This window comes from Panthera uncia, chromosome D4 (assembly GCF_023721935.1).
Source record: "Panthera uncia isolate 11264 chromosome D4, Puncia_PCG_1.0, whole genome shotgun sequence".
NCBI lineage: Eukaryota > Metazoa > Chordata > Mammalia > Carnivora > Felidae > Panthera > Panthera uncia.
The window spans coordinates 81,631,836-81,653,466 of NC_064807.1; the positions used below are offsets into that span (position 1 = coordinate 81,631,836).

At 37.3% G+C, this 21,631-nt stretch overlaps 2 protein-coding genes across 3 annotated transcripts in view; both read right to left on the reverse strand.

Annotated features, from left to right (window-relative positions):
* GOLGA1 (golgin A1) overlaps window positions 1-3,497 on the reverse strand; it is a 48,722-nt gene extending 45,225 nt beyond the window's left edge. For both annotated transcript variants that reach the window (XR_007457365.1, XM_049628725.1), the window contains exons 1-3: window positions 3,364-3,497; window positions 2,504-2,553; window positions 1,114-1,419 (exon numbers count right to left, since the gene is read on the reverse strand). Coding sequence is in view for 1 of the 2 variants with exons in the window: in XM_049628725.1 (XP_049484682.1) it covers window positions 1,114-1,248 (135 nt within the window). In the remaining variant the exon portion in view is untranslated. The remainder of the gene's footprint in view (window positions 1-1,113; window positions 1,420-2,503; window positions 2,554-3,363) is intronic.
* A 1,107-nt stretch (window positions 3,498-4,604) lies between these two features.
* The window catches only part of SCAI (suppressor of cancer cell invasion), a 153,022-nt gene continuing 135,995 nt past the window's right edge, over window positions 4,605-21,631 (reverse strand). The window contains exon 18 of the mRNA XM_049628734.1: window positions 4,605-13,479. Coding sequence (XP_049484691.1) covers window positions 13,333-13,479 — 147 coding nt within the window. The 3' untranslated portion in view covers window positions 4,605-13,332. The remainder of the gene's footprint in view (window positions 13,480-21,631) is intronic.

Genomic DNA, 21,631 nt, shown 5'->3' on the forward strand with positions numbered 1-21,631 from the left:
AATAACCTGAGCCAGGACAGGTCGTATAAGAAAGGAGAAAGAAGACTCATATGACCATGGAAACAACTCAAGTGTCTATAATCAGGAAAACACAGAGATAAATTGTGGCCTTGTCAAATGCTGAGTCTCAAACAAATGAATCACAGCTTCATGGAACACAGCTTCACTGGAAACAAGGTGAATTTAAAAAAAAAAAAAAAGTAAGTTCAAGAAGACTAAGGCATACCAGTTTTATAAAGTTCACAAATATGCAACATTAAACAAACTATTTATAAATATGTACATATAAAAAATATAAATATGTACATATCCTGGAGGACATTTTAAAAGTCAAGAGAATGATATATACAAAATTTAGGATGGGGTTATTTGGAGGGCAGGAAGGAAGAAAGGGAACTGGGAAGGAGCATACAAGTGGCTTCAACAGTACCCATAATGTTCTATTTCTTTGGATAGGTGGCAACTTAACAAGCATTCATTTTATTTTTATGTTTTATACTTTACATTTATATTACATACATTCTTTTACATATATGTCAAGCATTATAAATAATTTTTAAAGAAGTTATCTGACTTAAAGAGGATCCTATCATATGCCAAAAACACACTTCCAGTCCTAAGGCTTGACATCTACCTAACACAAGAGCATCTTCATTTTTTTGAAATCTTTCCAAAAACAAAGACACTTTACAAATAAGGGACATACTGCAGTCATCGGTGTCATCTTTTCATCAACTTTCCCCATAAAATAGTGCACTCTGGCTAACTCCACACTGTAACTCACAAACCACGTTAAGCAACAATGACTTAAAGGATATGTCTGCGGTGACAATAAGCCAAGTCTTTTTGAGAAATAAAATATAAAACAAGATGCACAAGGTATAAAAAGAGTATAAGAGGACATTGTAGAGAATACAAAAAGGGACTTGAAAAAATTCGGAAAAAAGAAACAGAAAGCACCTTAGAGTAAGAAGAATCAGATATAAACCATACAAAATCTTGCAATTTAAAAAAAATATTTAAAAGAACATCCAGGTGTCCTTAGGATTCTCTGAATTATTTAAAAATGTATCAAGACTGTGCCAAATATTAGAAACTAGAGAAGATACTTACAAAGTCATCTCCTGAGTCGGCTCCCATAGAGGCAACCGATTCCTTGCTCACTGACCGTGGGATCCGAGTAGCACCTCCTGGCCTCTGGGCCACAGCAGTCTCTTCTGCTATTTTCTTCTTTAGCTTTGCAAACATTTTTGCTGTGTGGCTATCCTGCACTGATGACCAGCTTTTGAAACCACCACAGTAGTCTAGTCCTTAGGCCAGCAACCAGGACTTCAGAGACTGGTGCCTAAAAAGTTCCAGACATCCGAGATAGCTGCATTCCCACTTAAATGTGGGCCAACGGCTTACAGAACACAGTATCTAGAAATCAGATGAAGGAGAGATCTAAGTCAAACACAGGAGAGGTTTCACAACTGACTTGCTATGTTAAGCTTCAGGTTTCAAAATTAAGTTTCCTAATTTTACATGTACATTTAACAGAACCCAATTGCTAAACATTGAAAAAGCACTTGGGTACTTCATATGCATAAACAGGTAAGGAAATCCAGTCTTGAGAAGATGAGGTAATCTGCCAAAGAGTGTGTGGTTAAGTGGAAGGGCTGGTATTTGAACCGAGGACTCTGACTCACAAGTCCTTACTCTTTCTTTATTACACCACGTTGGCTATGGCATATAACACACTTTAGTAAAATTTCCCAGAGTACACATTAACATCACATCATGGCTTGGAATCCTTCCCCCAATATTAAGTTTAACTACAGTTTACTTTTTTTTTTTTTAAGATGACGACAGAAATATGTAACTCAATATGGGGATAAAGGTGTAACATTCTAATGTTCTAAGATGGTTTGCAATCAGCTGTTCACTAGAAAAAGCCGACAACCTAGAAAAAAAACCCCGCAAGCCAGACAACTATACTATAAAGCACCAGATACCTTTACACATTTCCTGGAAATGCTGCATGGTTCTCTTTAAGGGTGATTAAAATGACCTGAAATCAGGGGCGCCTGGGTGGCTCAGTCGGTTGAACGTCCGACTTCGGCTCAGGGCATGATCTCACGGTTTGTGAGTTTGAGCCCCGTGTCAGGCTCTGTGCTGACAGCTCAGAGCCTGGAGCCTGCTTCAGATTCTGTGTCCCCCTCTCTCTCTGCCCCTCCCTGCCCCTGCACACTCTCTGCTTTCTCTCTCTCTCAAAAATAAATAAACATTTAAAAAAATGACCTGAAATCGGTTTCTTCTTAAGAATGTTTTACACGAGATTCAAATGTTTTTTCCTCCCGGTGTGGTATGAAACACTAATATTCCGGTTCCAACCTTGACTTATATCCATGTTTTGTGGAGGATACCTAAGCTCTGCTCTAAGGTCTACAAATGACTTCTGAGCACTTCAGATTATCCATTTAAGTCTGTACAACTCTTCAATGTCTGTAAACCACCTACTCACCTGGCTTATCTGCCAGATTTAAAACAGCTTGGAGGTCAAAGCATTCTGTCCTGCATGAAAACAAAGATAAAACGCGTTGGGTATTTCAAGTGTAAGGCTAAAATGTTGGGGGGGAAATGGAAGAGGAGACAGGGAGGATTAACCAGGGGACAGAGGGGAGAATCTGTCACTGCAACAATCCTCAGTGGGCGACCTTCCTTCACCCTGGTCTCCTTTGCATTTGTGATCTTTCCAAGACCTGCACTAACAGGCACAAAGAATAGAATCTCTCACTGGTGCCTAAATTCACTTCACCTTGGGAGCCCTAAGCAAAACCAACTTGAATGAAAGAAATTAAGGTTTCCCAGGGTATTTATTTCTCAGTTGATTCTGGCAGTCACACATTGTTTACCTGGCCACACCGGGGGCCGTCCAGTCACAGAGACTTGACTTACACTAAGAACGTCGCTGAGAAAAAGAATGGCTAAATTGGGTAAAAGACAGCTGCCTAACGCCCAGGGAGACAGGCAGGTAACTTGCTAAGGGAGTCTGGATCCCACTCATTCAGGCTCCTTCGAGAACCTGCGTTTGGACTGTCAGAGAAAAGAGGGACCCAAACGTCTCTCCCATTTGACAGCAAGGAAACTGAGACCCAGAGAGGAGTGACTTGTCCAAGGTCGCTCAGGGGGGAATCCTGAAACTTATGGGTTCCAGACTCCCAGGCCCGGCAGCCCCTGTGCCCCCACCCCCGCCCTTTCAGAACCCTGGCACCGCCCCCCGCCTTGGGTCTTGGGCACCCCCGTCCGGGCCGCTCTGGGGGCAGACCGGGGCCACCGGGAAAATGAGGGGTCTGCTGGTATTTCCAGCCCCCGCCCGCGCACCTGCCGCTCTCTGGGCAGCCGGCAGAGCCCCGCCTCCGGGACCTCTCGCGAACGCCGGCCCGCGTCACCAGCCCCCACGGCCGGCCGGCTAGCAAAGCAGCGACCCGGAACCGCACCTCCACCAGCGCTCCGGAAGTGGCTGCGTGCGGGGCGGGCCTGCCGTGCGCATGCGCCCGCTCGCGGTCTCCGCGAACGACTTCCAGATCTTTGGGGCGGCGGTTGGGACGGAGCCGCTGGAGGGCGCGGGCGCGAGGCCGGGCGCTCCTTGAGGCCGGCCTGCCACGTCAGCCAGAGGACCGACATGTGGACGATGACTGGGTGGCCAAAGCCTTTCTTGTTGTTGTTGTTGTTGTTTTAAGGGGGCGGTGCGGAGCGGGGGGAGTGGGAGGAGCCTGCTGGCAGAAGGGGAATCCCCCAATTGGTGCCGTGGGGCCAGCGTGTGCTGTGAGGTTTAGAAACCCCGAAGCCGTGACTGCGCTCAGCCGACTGGGAGTTTCCGTTCCGCTCTCCGCATCCCAATCCCACTGCACCGTACACGGCCCTCTTGTCACTTTGTAGTAATCCCTGCAAGCCTGTGGCTCCAGAAACTAGAACTCGGTCTTCGCGCCTGGTGACTGAGTGTTGTAACTTTTGTGCCTATGACCTACTGCAAGTTATACGATTTATATCGCAACCCAGGACACACATAATGTACCATTGATACAAGCGCTTCCAGAATCAGGCCCGTATATAATGCACTTCGATATACTGCATTTCACTAATAAACAAGCTGGTGGCAGCCCACTCCGTTCATTTCGGATCTGCTAATGGGCCTCCAACTTTCGACAGTTGAGCAAAGTCCAGAGAGGCAAAACTGCCTCGTTCAAAGTTACCCTGCAAATTGGTAGCCTACGTCGGGTCTCTGGACTCCTCAGTGCCAACCAAGACAGACATTCTACACTTAAGTCGCTCTTGTTCTTGACCAAGACCCAAAACCAGCCGGAAAGTCAGCAGCTTCCACCCTCCACCTCCCAATCTTCCCTCCGCGTGTCTCAGTTTTGACCACCGCAAGCAGGGCGGTGGAACAAACCAAGACTAGGACTCCAAAGAAAAACTTATCAAGTAGAAGATTAAACATTGAACCTACGGACTTCGACAGTCTGAAGTGTCTGAGGTGTTACCTGAAAGAAGCAAACCCTAATAGTTTAGCACGTATGTTGTTAACAATCCTGAAGAAGTACCAAAAATTTTAAGCAAATAATGTTTATTTTTATATTGATGATACACTTAATATACACGTGGATTCAAGATACAAAATTGATTTACAAGAGTTCACACCTGATGAATGTAGTCACATTCCTAAAGAACATTTATCAATGCAAAAATGTTTTCAATACACTGACAACAAAAATCAAATATTCTGTAATCTTATTTTTCAATAAACATCAAAACAACAATGTTTAACTTTCCATCCTCTAGCGTTTAAGTGCCCTTAAGGTGGCAGGCACTGTAACAGAAGAAAACATTGGAAAGGCAAGGGCCTACTGAATCCACTCTGCAGAATCACAGTGTTTACTCTGAAATTCATTTAGTGAAGTAGTTAGTGAAAGGCTTGCTATCCTTTATGACAAATCACATATCATACAAGAGTCAAAAGTGATGAACTCAAGGAAATAACATGTTTCAGTAACTTCTCAGTTTCTAAAATCTATGAAATACTAATCATAACAGACACAGCAGTAAAAGGCTACTGAAAAGGAACACAACAGGAAAACATCTTTAGGAGTATGTATGTATGGCTTAAGCAATTCAGAAACACAACAAATAAGACTTTCACAATACCACAAATGCTCAAGTCAGATGATAATTGACGATATAATTTTCCCCCTTAGTCATTGGTAGTAAACAGCCCCTTCAAAATTTATTCTACTGGTAACATATAAAACTAATGAATCCAAATGGTTTGCTGTCTCACAGAGCTGAGTTGATGAATTTTGATCTAAAATATTAACCCACGATACTAAAAATTTAATACAAATGAGCAACAAGACTATGTCTCAAGGATTACAGTGATTTATCAATAGCTAGATAGGCAACCGAATAGCTTCGTTATTTGCACACAGATTAGCAGCACTTGGATAAGAACTGTTACATGAAAATTATTGTGCTTCAATCTCTTGAGGAGAGCTAATAGATAGAACTCTATAATCCCTATAGTGTTACAATTCTATAACATTTCAGTTACAGACAAGCACAATTTTTAAAAAGTATTTCACACTACCACAAAATCAAGTAATTGTATTCTCCAAATGTAATTTCTGCTATGATTGAAACAAGGGCATTTATGCCTGATATCCATAAGCTAGATAGTAGGTTCACCATTATTTTCAGGGAAAAAGATCAAACACAACTTATTTTAACTCCTATTTGATTAGCTTAACTTTTAGTGATGATCTGAATAAAGAAAAAGGATATATTCAACTTGACAATGGAAACTGATCAGAGAAAATAACAATGTGGACTGAAATGACAATAATCTTTAAAGTAAGAAATGATTTATAACTGCTTCATCTGATTCAATGATTAATAAAACCACTATTTGTACTGGTGCTACACATGAAGATAACCTATTTGGATAATTTCCTTTACTTGTAAGCTCTACTGTGAAAATGTTAGGGCATTGTATCTGCCTAAGTCCTGTCTACCTCAACTGGGAGAAGTGTCCAAAATATAAGACTCTCTGATTGTTAAACAGCAAGGTTTATTAAAAACAAACAAAAAAATCATTGGAGAACTAGCCATATGGTCTATGTGGCAAAAGGAATATATCCAGAGAACTAGAAAAAGCTACAAAGTCCTCAAATATTTTACTGAACCGTTAAATTTATTTTTAATAAGATACTAAGAGCTAAAACACACACACACACACACACACACACACACACACACACACTCTCATTCTTCAGGAAATAATAAAAATTCTTATTGCCCTAAACATTCTAAGTAATTTTTTTCCTGCAGATCTTTAATACATCACAACACATAATTTAGGAGGAAGTCATGACATGCAAAGGGAGGGCAGGAATAAAAAATTTTTAAATGCAGTGGTTATTTTTCTATGGTTTGGAAGTATTTACTTTGGGATTATCATAATATCATTTCACATTTTATAGTAGTTGATCATACTGATTTGATGTTTGAGAAAACAAATTTTTAATGTTCACAAACCTTAATCTTCATCACAGACAAGTGTACATTCACAACAGCTTCAGAAAAGAATGCTAGTGATAAAAAAAATTTAAATACTGTTTACTGCAGACCTGTAGGAAGGCTAGCTATAATTCCTGATCTCATTCTGAAAGTGATAAAATCACTCTACTCTATTAACTTTCATTCCATAAGCCTATCAGAAAAGTAAAAGTCTGAACCCTGAAATTACCAGTATCTCAATAAACAATACTATGCCCAAAAAGATGATTGTCTAGGAAAATATTCCTAATATGTAGTATGTTTTACGATCAATTTCAGGCTTAAGTGAATCTGGAGTGCAGAATTAATAAGATATACTTCAAACTATTAAAAAACTCTGAATCTAACTGTTTGAATAATGTTTTTAAAAAATCACACTGCTGACAGTAGTTTGAGAAGTAATAACTTTTAAAGAAAACACAAAAGAAATTAACAAAAATATTTTAAAATTAAGAAATGGGGTTTCAGTGATTAATAACAATGTTATACAGAAATGGAATTCTCAAAAGCTACACCAACCTAATAAGTGAAAAATACCAATTTTAGCTTAAGAAAACATTTCATATTTACAGACTTATATTTCTATGGCACCAACAAATTAGTTTAATTTAATGCATGTATCTTTACTCAACTTAAGGGTATGTCCCCCTACGTTATCCTGACACCCTTCCCTTTGATAGGTGATTGATTCCATTCACACATCAATTATTTTTCCCTAAACACAAGGCATGCTTAATTAGTCTGCTCAAAAACTCAGTGAAGCTGGAACACAGTGTAATAGAGTGTTTTGAAATTTTAGTTTGAGGAAGATGAATTGCCTTTTTTTTAAAGGCAAAGTGGTCACGTTATCCAGGAAACACTGGGAGGTTCAGCATGAATAGGAATAGCATATCAAGGTCTAAGAGCCCAGAATGGGGGAAAGGGCTTGGCTTCCTAAGAATTCTTACCTTATTTAACTGCCAAGTAACTGGCTTTACGACTGTTAAAGACAGAGGTCATAGTCACAATGTCAATCTCATCTACTGCACTTTTTGTTGCGGCTCCTTTCCTCAAATTAATGTCCATACTGCGCCTGAGTCAGTTCTGTGAATTTTAAATAGCATAACATCTGCTCTGCTACTCCCAACTGCAATATATGATTTGGTTACTAAAACAACAGAATGTTAGACACTATGGACATTTTCACTGACTTTTCAGAAATAGCACATTACCAAATTTTAAGATTTACTCAAGAAAAAGGCAATTATAACTTTATCTTAAATTTAATACTGTAATTGAGAAGTGTTATGAATAGTTGGGATTTTTATTACAAAATATAGTGAAGAGGCAAATGTGACATTTGTTGGGTGGTAAAACTAACTTCTCTATTTAAGAAAATTTAATATTATATCAAACAGATTCAGTCTCTGAAAAATAATGGAGCAAACAGTTGTTTTGCAGTTATATTTTATCATGCAAAAATAACCTCTACTTAATTTTTGCGGTGAATGTATTCAAGTGTGTATTAAACATCTCCCACACTCTTCCATGCAAATATACATGCCAGGTGAAGACAGGAGTAACTGAGAATCGATGCTCTATGATATTCCATAGGTTCACATGTTGGCACTGCACATATTTACTATCGTCTAAGAGGATATCCCCCCGCCCCCCCCACCCCCATCATCCTTGGTAGCGGTTTGGAGGCCCGGATTTTATAGCACGCCATGCATCTAATATTAAGACTCCTATTTCATGTGTGAATATATCATCAATTTGCAGAACACAAGTGGTCTCATAGAGACAAAGAAATACGACTGGAGGCATTTTATTCACTGCAAGCATTTCCTCAGATGAGCCTACTCATCTCTGATATGCAACTCCGATAAGAAAAATCTAGAGTAGGAAATGCCAAGACAGGACTAAATTAATCACAGCTGCTGCAAATATACAGATTAATACTCTCCTGTTCCTTATTAAATCCCACCCCACCGAGGTAAAGCTTTCCCCTTGCTAATAATGCCCCTTTCTCTGCCTCACAGAGACAGATATAAAATGAGACACATTGGTGAAAAAACTGTTCCAAAATTAAAATTTAGCATCAGGTATGGGCATGGCAACTATAAAACAAATCTCTCAATTTAAAGGACAGTTTCCTATCTTGAAATGTGATCAAAGTCATTTTTCCACAGCCCCTTAATTCTTAATATAAATACTACTCAGTAATAATACTCAACTATGGGTCAAGAAAATAAAGGACTAATATAGCTTAAGAACCTGCTGGTGTCTCCATTTCACACACTAAGGTTTTTCAGGTTTATATCACTAATTTGTCATCAGTTTAAATGGAAATTGGCAAATGATTTAAAGCTAAGAATATCCTGCTTTCTTTTAAGGTTTTCATATCCTAATTCCAACTCCAAATTAGCCAATTTTACCCAAACACAAGCCCCTCAAAATAGAGGCTCGTGAATGAGATACAGCCACAACCTAATTACAGCAGCATGAACAATGCCACTATGATGTCCTCACAGAACTTAAATAAATTCAGCCCACAATGGGTATGGGTATATAATATACACATACTGTATCACTGCATACCAATATATTTACAAATATGTACATATATACAAAAAAGTATACACAGAGATTGCATTTAGCATCACAAAAATATACACATGCGATTACAAATAAAATAGGATTTTCAAATAAATAAGGTCAACAAAAGAGCCCTCAATGTAAATACCCTTTATACTCTCCAAACACACACAGCAACATACACACCCAAAATATCACCAGGAGATTCATACCATTCATATTCGTATCAAATCTTTTTACTCACTTAGGGTAGGGAGGTGGTTCTGAATCACTGGCACTAGCCAAGTCTACACACCTTGGCACCTTACTCTATTTCCAGTCCGGAATGTTCTGCATATATCAGGCTGATTACACGTCCCCGTGGATTACTACAAGATTTTTCAACTGAGTCCAAATCCCTTCTAAGAGACAAAGTTACGAAGTCATACTGGTCAGAGATTCAAGTTGGAGAAGAAAGCTAAAGAAAACCCCACAATTGCTATATGAATCAGATTGGATGCTTTTTCCTCAATGAAACTCAGTACAATTACCACCTAATCTGTTTCAGAGAATTCTATTACAAGAAGAAAATAAGGGGCAGTAGCCACAAGTAAGGAAAAAAAGAAAACCCAGATCCTGTATCAGGAAAATTTCAGCCACGACTAGATTGCACTTTGCTTCTATAATCTCAAAACATTTCAACTTGGTAAAAATATAAAGGGTACAATAAATTCTATGTGCTTTGAGAGGTTTTGAGAGCACCACTTCCTAGGAGGAAAACACACACACACACATACAAAAAATATATCCTGGCTAGAATCAAGACTAAATTGTTTGGCTTGGGAATTTCTTATAATTAATAAAAATTTGCGAGGGATGACTGATTTCCTGGTTTCATATTTGATATAATTTTAAAATACCATAACCTTTTGTGCCAAAATATAAATCTCTAATTATTCTTTTCTTGTTCATTATAGAAATCAACCTGAGCTACTAGTAAGACTGGGCTGAGGTTAGGAGATTTGAGTTTCAGCTCTAGCTCTGCCACTATGAATAAACCTATAGTTTTTTGGGGTCTCAGATTTCTCTTCTGAGAAAGAGAGAAAATAGTTGCTTTACCAACTTCAGAAATACATAATTAATGAAAGAGAAAATAATTCCGTTGTGCTTAACATTGTTTTGTATGTAAGTACTTCTCGCAATCTTACGCTTTATTTCGTTTGCAGTGATTCTTAAGGGAGGTGAGAGACTATCAGAATCTCCAGGGGGAGTTTGTGCAATTTGAAAACAAAGAAGTGCTTTTTCCCATTGCTTTGCTTTGTTCTTAGTTCCAATGTTTCTATGAATTCTAAAATTAAATAAATAAAGGGCTTAATATTTTTATATTTATAAAGGGGAACAGTATGCATTGAAAAAGAGATTATTTGCCATCGTCTATAGGTGATTGTCCTTTTATATTTCTTTTTCCTTGATTAAAGTAATGTCTTAAAATGTAGAAGCTGGGTGATGGGTATAAAACAATTTGCTAAATTCTATGTTTGCCTAAAGTTTTCACAATAAAAAGTGTAAAAAAAAAAAACCATGAAGTGTTTGCACAAATGTAATCTCAATAAGGCCTACCCTGATCACTCAGACACTGTTCGTCCAGAAACAATTGAATCGTTTCCCTTACCATGCTCAAATTTTCCTCATACTACTTATAACTGTCTAATATAAATTTACTTACTTATTATGTTTATTGCCTGGCTTCTCCTCCTAAAATGTAAGCTTCATGAAGACAAGGAATTTTGAACCTAATTTGTTTGCTTTCCCAATGCCTAGACCAAAATCTGGAGTCTAGCTGTTGTTCAGTACCATGTTCTTTTGAAGGCATGAATGAAACAATGGTTTAGAATTTTCTAGCACAGTTTTCCTCTCTTGAAGATTCAAGATCACTTTGGCTCACTTTAGATTTTTAACTACCAATAGGAAATTACTATCAACTCAAGAAACAATGTCATCATCTAAACTTGTGATTTCTAAGACCCCTTGTTCTTGGACAAACATGTTTCTAATTGCAAAAGCTCTAATTTCTTCAAGAGATTAGTTTTTACATTAACTGAGACCCAAATACTTTCGTGAATAAAGAAAAGTTAAATATGACTTAGAAAAGAAAATGTTTATGCTAAAATCACAGAAACTAGTTTTCCAGGTGGCAGGGGTAGGGAAATGAATTATTTGGAATCCAAATTTTAATTACAGAACCAGAGAACTGAATAGGACCTTGGGTCAATGCCTTTGTTTTATAGATGAGAATACTATAAAACAGAAACATGAAGACAGTTGTCAAAGGGCATAAAGCTAGTTACCAAGAAAGCCAGGACAAGAACTCAGGTCTCCTAGTTCTCAGATCAGTGCTCTTTCTGCTAAAAACAGGTAAGAATAAAGCTCAGGAGGATAAATACTATTTTAAGCATCAGAAGTCAGAAAAGTACGTGTTGTTAGGTATGTTACTGGCACAGAACTTCAGGGGAATTGAAACAAGAGGTCAGTCTATTGCTGCAATCCAGGTGAACACTGTTATGGAAGGAAAGCTATTAAGTTTATTAAGGTACTGAAAAATGGGAAAAACAGTCTTTATCTGATAAAGAAAAACAACCCAATGGGCAAAGGAAATCTCCCTCCAGGATAAATTTTCTAAAGCTTTCTCAAATAATGTTTAAAAGAACAAACAAAAATAATGAGAAAAAATTAATGAAATATCACAAAGTCCCCCAAACCTAAGAACAATGATTTCAAGATTTCAGATGAAAAAAATCATCAAATTGGAACAGGTATACGAATAAGTTAGACCCAAATAATTTCCTATGCCTGAAATGAAAACCAAGCTAAAAATATTACAGTAAAATTTCCCTAAGGACACAGGAAAGAGGCACCAAAAGCAATCACCTTATGTCCCCTGGAACTGCCAGAGGTAGCATGTGAGCCTGCGCAGAAAATTAGGTAGAAGGGCTTTTGATTCATAGATTTCAGAACTTGAATGCTGTCGAGTCAAAAGAAGGGGGAAAAAATCCAAAACATCATAGCTAATGCATATGAAATTATGAAGGGGATGACAGAGAAGAAAGAACACAAAAATCTTTATATTATATACTGAGTCCTATTTAAAATAATAAAAAAAACTTGTGCATGAATATAAAATATTAAATATAAGGAGTTCTTAAAAATCTTATTTCCAAATTGTCAATGCAAAAGTTACTTCCATTTTAAGCTAAACAATTCAGTTGCCCCCAACTAAAATTACTGACGTCTCTGACTTTGAAGTTTCATAAATGTGAACTAGGCAAAAAGATTAGAAACTCTGTACTATATGCCACAGCCTTCAATCTGGATAATCTTTAAACCTGATATCATGAATTAAGAGTTTAAATAGAATTCCTCATGGAAAAATCGTATTATGAAACCAACAATCTGATTTTCTGACTGAAATACTTTTTGTCATTTCCAGTATTCAGATTACAAAGAAAACAAAATATGCCAGCATAGCTCATGATAACACAGGGATCACACATTCCAAGTGATATTTATCATCGTAAGACTCCAATTAAAAATTTAAGATGCAAATCGATCCTATACAGTTTCCGAAATTGTGACAGTATTTAATGAATTAAATGATTTCAAAAATTGCCTCGATTATTCTTCAAAGAATCATACATTTGACTACCCTACTAAGTTGGAATGAAAAGAAATATTATGGAAAGACTCTGTTCTTGATTTTTAATAGTCCATGCTGGCTAGTTTCATCTTTGTGAACAATGAGATATTTCCTAAATCCACACATTTAAGGTCCAAGTATAAGAGCTGGATTTTCCTCATTATATAAAAATAAATGATTTACTCTTCTGAGGGTGAGAACAGTGACTGTTTGTGTGTAGGGTTAAATGTTGGAGGTAAGCAGCTGTACCTCAAAACTGAAAAGTAAAAATTCCAAGATTAATTGAGTTTTTTAAAAGACTTGAAAGACTGTATTTTAAAACGGTTACCCTAAAAGTTTGACCAATTTTTTGTTTGTTTTTAAAATGGTGGCCTTAAATTAAAAAAATTAAAACTAAGTAACACCACTATGTGTCTGTCATCACATTATAAAACTGCACCATGTAAAATCTGTGGCAAATGAAAAATTGTTTCAACAAGAGGGTTTTTGTTTTAATAGTCATCTATGGTACTCTCGAGGAACACGTTTCGAACATCCAGAATGGACGCTAATTCCAGAATGTGCTTCTGGAGATGAGGGTTTTCCACTGTTTCATCCCTCGGCAGTTGTGGGTATGATTCTGGATAATTTCGCGTTTCCTGGTAGGCAAAGAAGAGAAAAGTCAAGTTTTATAGTTTAATGAAAGAAGTTATATACAACATTAACAGCATTAGAAATAACTTAGTATGTATTTCTTTCCTTCATATTAGTATGATTCTTAATAGTAGTGTATCTGTTGGACATATGAAATTGCTGACATTTGGCCGCTGTGACCTTAAAAAATGACAGTTTCACATAGTTCAACCTAATATATTCATTTAGTGAGTCATTTCACAAGTACTTATTGGGTCCTATCATTTCTGAGCATTCTGTTACTTGTAGAAATCATATAATTCCTACTTGTTATGGGAAAAGTCCTTGCACATACAGGATTTTAACAAGTAATTGTTAAATGAATGAATAAATAGATGTTACAGCAGAACTCAGAATGAGAGGAAAGACATGAGAAGCACTGAAAAAGGCAAATTAATGAGGCTTGGCAATTACTTATATGACGGAGGTATCAAATATGGCTGACTGTAAGGCTTTAGGAACAGGTGACAAGACAAGAGCCGGGATCCATTGAGAGAAAAAGAGAAGAGAGGAAATAATTTGGAGAGAGTATAAAGCTTCAGGTTTTTGGTATATTTATTTGAAGTAATAGGGTAATACAAATTGAACTGCCCCTCAACAGGAATTCGAAAATTCAAGTCTGCATCTCGGAAGACAGGTGTGACCAGTATATGTAAACACGCATATAATCTGCATGGAGATAAATATTAAACCAAGAAAATGGATGAGATGTCTGAAAATATTAGCAAAGAGAATGATGAAAAAAAAAAAAAAGAGTCCCTAGAAAGGGAGAAGAAATAATAGCAGGAAAAAAAAAAAAAAGGAATAGTCAAAGAAAAAGGGAAAAAAACCAACTTTTTGTAATTGCATGGAAGCAAAAGAAAGAGAATTTTAAATATCAGGTTGTTGTCACTTGGAAATTCTTCTTTACTTGGTAATTTCTATATATTATAATTTTGCCACTCATTTAAAATTCCCTGGAGAAATAAGTCACTACTTTTCTATGCATCCCACATGACACTTCATATACTCAAATGTCACTTTTATCTCTCTTCAGCTTGTAGGCTTTACTCATTACAATTATAAAGACCACATTTTTGTATTACCACACTAAATATTATGAGGAGAGACAAAAAAAAAGAAATGTTCTAAACCCCTAAAAGAAGAAAAAACCAAAAAACAAGAACTACTGGTGGACTATTGTAAGGTGAACAATTCTCTCAGCTCACACAGGGCTGAGAGATGTTTGAATTCTGACCAAACACCTCCTAGAGTAGAGAAGATTTATCTTTGGAAACAGAGGACATATGAAAGACATCCCAGAAACATCATCCCTTGTTGTATATTGATAAGCTAACATTACTCTAAAATCTACCTTAAAAAGCTTGAAAACAAGCCATGAAAAGGTCAAAGAGGGGTGCTTGGGTGGCTCAGTTGGTTAAGGATATGAGTTCAGCTCAGGTCATGATCTCATGGTTTGTTAGAGTCCCATATGGGGTGAGTTCATGTCCCACTTTGGGTGAGCTTATGCCCTGCTTCAGGTGAGCTACAGCCCCACTTCAGGTGACATGGGGTGAACAAGAGCCCTGCTTTGGGTGAACATGAGTCCCACTTCAGGTGAGCCCTGCTTCTCTCTGTTTCTCTCCCTCTCTCTCTGCCCCTCATGGGATTCTCTCTCTCTCTCTCCTTCTCCCTCTCTCCCTGCCCTTCATTCACTTGTGACCTCTCAAAAAAACAACAAAACAAAACAAAACAAGTCAAAGAAATGTGCAAGTGATTTAACTCCTGCTAGAATAAAGTCCAACATTCTTTAAAGAAAGACAACAAAGTCTAGAATTCAACATCATAAAACTCACAATGCACACACTCTAAGAAAAATTACTAAACATACAAAAAATTAGTAATACAAAACCCCTAACCAGTAGGAAAAGTCATAAAAACAAAGCTGTAAATGATAGAGAATATAGTATTGGCAGACAAGGACTTTAGCTCTTACACATACATTTAAGGGCACAAAGAAAAGAAAATGAGAAGAGAAATGGGAAATATTAAAAGAATCAAACAGAACTTCTAGGAATGAGAAAAATGTAATTCCTGAAATGAAAAACTAAATGGAAAGGATTAACAGCATATTAGATGCTGTGGAAGAAAACATCAGTGAACTTGAAGACACAGCAATAGAAACTGAAACAGAAAGAGACTTTTTTTTAATGAGGAGCAAATGAAGTGATCAGAAGGTTAGTAACAGGTTGTCTAATATATATGTAACTAAGTTCTAGAGACAATGGAGGAAGAGAGAAAAATATTTGAATAAACCAAGTATTCCAAAATATTCCAAAACTATTCCATAGATCCAAGATGCTCAAGGAACCCCAAGAAAAAAAGAAAGAATGAAAACCCTATCAAGGTACACAATTACCAAATTATAGGAAATCAATATGAAGAGAAAATCTTAAAATTACTCAGAGAAAAAAGAAAAGATGAATTACAAATCACAGTAATTAATAGAACGGCATTCAGAAAATCAGTAACAATACAAAAACTGTGAACTACATTATAACAGATATTTACAAAACTCTTCATCTGACAATATGACAGTAGCAGCATGTATGTTTATTTCAAGTGCCCATAGAACATTTACCATAATAGATGACAATCTGGATGATAAAGCAAGTCTCAGTAACTTAAAAGGACTCAAACCATATTAGGTATATTACTTGACCACAAAGGAATTAACAGATAAATCAGTAAGATAATGATAACTTGAATATTTAGATACAAAACAACATATTCCTACATAACCCATGGTTAAAAAAAAATCAAGAGTAACATAAGGACTGTTTCAGAGAAATAAATAATGAAAGAACTAATCACCACCAGAACTGCACTATAAGAAGTGATGAAAGGGGCGCCTGAGTAACTCAGTCAGTTGAGCGTCCAACTTTGGCTCATGTCATGATCTCATGGTTCATGGGTTCAAGCCCCACATCAGGATCAGTGCTGGTAGCTCAGAGCCTGGAGTCGGTTTCAGACTCTGCATCTCCCTTTCCCTCTCTCTCTGCCCCTCCCCTGCTTGTGCTTACACTCTCTCTCAAAAATAAATAAATAAACATTTTTAAAAAAAGAAATGATACAGAAATTCTATAGTAAGAAAAATGATATCAGATGGAAAATCAAGTACAGAAAGAAATAAAATAAGAAATAAATAAACACACACACACAGAAGTAAAACAACAGAGATAAATCATTAGTGATGTTAACATAAAATTCTAAGACAAAAACCAAACTAAACCTCAATTAATTCAAATGAAGATAAAGGCAGCAGAGAAAGAAAAAAGGTACAAACCACAGTTAGGACAAATAGAGAATAAATAATAACATATTTAAATTTTTTTTTTAATGCTTATTCTTGAGAGAGTGAGTGAGACAGAGCATGAGTAGGGGAGGGACAGAGAGAGAGGGGGACACAGAATCTGAAGCAGGCTCCAGGCTCCGAACTGCCACTACAGAGGCCGATGTAGGGCTCGAACTCACGAACCATGAGATCATGACCTGAGCCAAAGTCAGATGTTCAACTGACTGAGCCACATAGGCGCCCCTAAATAACAGCATTTATTTAAGTCAAGCTATGTTAAAAATTACATTTATTTATTTATTTAATGTTTATTTATTTTTGAGAGAGAGACAGAGTGCGAGTGGGGGAGGGGAAGACAGAGAGGGAGACACAGAATCTGAAGCAGGCTCCAGGCTCCAAGCTGTCAGCACAGAGCCCGACATGGGGCTTGAACTCACAAACCGTGAGATTATGACCTGAGCTGAAGTTGAATGCTTAACTGACTGAGCCACCCCAGTGCCCCTAAAAATTACATTTAATATAAACATAATTCAAAACTAAAAAATGTCAAAGGAAAGGTAGAGATTGTCAAACTAGAAAAAAAAGCAAGACCTAACTAATGCTACTGAAAAGAAATCCACTTCAAATAAATATAAAGAGAGCCATAGGTTAAAGGATGAAAAAATATTGGTCATGCAAACACAAACCAGGAGAAAACAGGTATGGTCATATTAATATAAATCAAATAGACTACAGATCAAGGAATATTGCCACACATAACAACAGACATTTCATAAATGAAGGGGTAATTTCAACAAGAAGATATAACAACCCTACATATGTATGAACTCAACTTCAGGGGCGCCTGGGTGGCTCAGTCAGTTAAGCGTCCAACTCTTGGTTTCGGCTCAGATCACGATCTCATTGTTCGCAAGCTCGAGTTCCACGTTGGGCTCTGCACTGTCAGCGCCGAGCCTGCTTGGGATTCTCTCTCCCTCTCTCTCTGACCCTCCCACACTTGTACTCTCTCTCCCAAAATAAATAAACATAAAACAAATAAAAATAAAAACAGCTTCAAAATGCACAAGCAAAAAACAAAAGCGAAATGAGAAACCAACCAATTCACAATGATAATTAGAGGTTTAGATATTCCCCTGTTAGGGATAGAACAAGCAGACAGAAAATCAGTGAGAATACAGAGGACTTAACACTGCTTCAAACAGTTCAATAACAAATTGAATGAACTGACATTTATATATAACTCCATCTAATAACAGAATACCCATTCTTTTCAAGCACAGATAGAACCTTCATCAAAATAATTCATATGCGGAGTCATAAACACGTCTCAATGAACTTAAAATTATTTAATAACCGTATTTTTTAATTTTTTTAATGTTTATTTATTTTTGAGAGAGAGAGAGAGACTGAGCACGAGTAGGGGGGTAGGGCAGAGAGAGAGGAAGACATAGAATCTGAAGCAGGCTCCAGGCTCTGAGCTGTTAGCACAGAGCGTGACGCGGGGCTTGAACTCACAAACCACGGGATCATGACCTGAGCTGAAGTCGGACGTTTAACCAACTGAGCCACCCAGGCACCCCTAAACTTAAAATTATTTAAATCATACAACTAAAGCAGTGCTTTAAAGGTAAGTACTTGTATTAGAAGAGAAAAAAGGTTTCAGATCTAAGATAAAAAATACAGAAATTAAAAGGGCAACTTAAAATGAATGTACAGTTGGGGCACTTGGGTAGCTCACTCAGTTGAGCACCCGACTTCAGCTCAGGTCATGATCTCCTGGTTTGTGAGTTCAAGCCCTGCATAGGGCTCTGTGCTGACAGCTCAGAGCCTGGAGTCTGCTTCAGATTCTGTGTCTCCCTCTTTCTCTGCCCCTCCCCTGCTGGTGCTCTGTCTCTCAATGACAAATAAACATTAAAAAAATTTTTTTTAAAAAGAAGAGAGAAAAGTTTTCAGATCTTAGCTTAAAAATATAGAAATTAAAAGAGGAACTTAAAATGAAAGTACAGTTGGGGCACTTGGGCAGCTCAGTGAGTTGAGTGCCCGACTTTGGCTCAGGTCATGATCTCATGGTTTGTGAGTTTGAGACCCACATTGGGCTCAATGCCGTCACTGTCAGTGCAGAGCCTGCTTTGGATCCTCTGTCCCCTACTCTGTGCCCCTCCCCCGCTTGTGCTCTCCCAAAAATAAATATTAAAAATAAATAAATAAATAAATAAATAAATGTCAAAGTTATGACGGTCATTTAAAAAAAAAAAGATAGATAAACCATAAAATACCTAGGAATAAATCTAACCAAAGAGGTGAAAAATCCATACACTGAAAACTATAGAAAGCTTATGAAAGAAATTGAAGAAGACACAAAGAAATGGAAAAAGATTCCATGCTCATGGATAGGAAGAACAAATATTGTTAAAATGTCGATATTACCCAAAGCAATCTACATATTCAACGCAATCCCTATCAAAGTAACACCAGCATTCTTCACAGAGCTAGAACAAATAATCCTAAAATTTGTATGGAATCAGAAAAGACCCCGAATAGCCAAAGCAATCTTGAAAAAGAAAACCAAAGCAGGAGGCATCGCAATCCCAGACTTCAAGCTATACTACAAAGCTGTAATCATCAAGACAGTATGGTACTGGCACAAGAACAGACACTCAGATCAATGGAATAGAATAGAGAACCCAGAAATGGACCCACAAACGTATGGGCAACTAATCTTTGACAAAGCAGGAAAGAATATCCAATGGAATAAAGACATTCTCTTTAGCAAGTGGTGCTGGGAAAACTGGACAGCGACATGCAGAAGAATGAACCTGGACCACTTTCTTACACCATACACAAAAATAAACTCAAAGTGGATGAAAGACCTCAACGTAAGACAGGAAGCCATCAAAGTCCTCGAAGAGAAAGCAGGCAAAAACCTCTTTGATCTTGCCCGCAGCAATTTCTTACTCAACACGTCTCCAGAGGCAAGGGAAACAAAAGCAAAAATGAACTCCTGGGACCTCATCAAAATAAAAAGCTTCTGCACAGTGAAGGAAACAATCATTAAAACTAAAAGACAACCGACAGAATGGGAGAAGATATTTTCAAATGACGTATCAGATAAATGGTTAGTATCCAAAATCTACAAAGAACTTATCAAACTCAACACCCAAAAAACAAATAATCCAGTGAAGAAATGGGCAAAAGGCATGAATGGACACTTCTCCAAAGAAGACATCCAGGTGGCCAACCGACACATGAAAAAAATGCTCAACAACACTCATCATTAGGGAAATACAAATCAAAACCACAATGAGATACCACTTCACCCCTGTCAGAATGGCTAACATTAACAACTCAGGCAACAACAGATGTTGGCGAGGATGTGGAGAAAGAGGATCTCTCTTGCATTGTTGGTGGGAATGCAAGCTGGTGCAGTCACTCTGGAAAATAGTATGGAGGTTCCTCAAAAAACTAAAAATAGAACTACCCTACAACCCAGCAATTGCACTACTAGGCATTTATCCAAGGGATACAGGTGTGCTGTTTTGAAGGGACACATGCACCCCCATGTTTATAGCAGCACTATTCACAATAGCCAAAGGATGGAAAGAGCCCATATGTCCATTGATGGATGAATGGATAAAGAAAATGTGGTATATATATACAATGGAGTATTACTCGGCAATCAAAAAGAATGAAATCTTGCCATTTGCAACTACGTGGATGGAATTGGAGGGTATTATGCTAAGAGAAATTAGTCAGAGAAAGACAAAAATCATATGACTTCACTCACATGAGGACTTTAAGAGACAAAACAGATGAACATAAGGGAAGGGAAACAAAAATAATACAAAAACAGGGAGGGGGACAAAACAAAAGAGACTCATAAATATGGAGAACAAACTCAGGGTTGCTGGAGGGGTTGTGGGAGGGGGGATGGGCTAAATGGGTAAGGGGCATTAAGGAATTTACTTCTGAAATCATTGCTTCACTATATACTAATTTGGATGTAAATTTTAAAAAATAAAAAATAAAGTTAAGTTAAAAAAAAGATAGCTAAATAAATAAAATGAAAGTACAGTTGACTTTTTTTTTAACAGTAAGTACCCAATTTAATCACTTTGCATCCATACACAGACCCACATATCTTTACTTACATATTTCATCACATAAAGGGTCCACAATTCTCTGCCTTGCTGAAATAGATGTCTCCTGCAAGGGTTTGTAGGTGATTTTCTTATTTTCTGGTCGGTTAAATTCAGTGTTCATATTTCTGCTGTTTGTTTTATTTTTTTTTAATATTTTTTTATTTAATTAAAAAAATTTTTTTATAATTTACATCCAAATTAGTTAGCATACAGTTGACTCTTGAACAATGCTGGGGTTAGGAGTGTCAACGTCAGCATAGTTGAAAATTCACGTATAACTTTACAGGGTGCCTGGTTGGCTCAGTTAGTAGAGCATGCAACTCTTTTTTTTTTTTTTTTTTTTGGATTTCGGAGTTGAAAGTTCGAGCTCCACACCGGGTGTAGATATAACTTGAAAAATAAAATCTTAAAAAAAAAGGAAAAAAAGAAATCCATGTACAATTTTAGAGTCCCTAAAATTAACCAATAAGAAAAACAGGGGAGCGTGGGTGGTTCATTTGGTTGATCATCTATCCGACTCTTGATTTTGGCTCAGGTTGTGATCTCACGGTTGGTGAGTTCAGAGCCCCACATCAGACTGTGCTGACAGCACGGAGTCTGCTTGAGATTCTGTCTCCCTCTCTCTCTCAAAAATAATTAAATAGG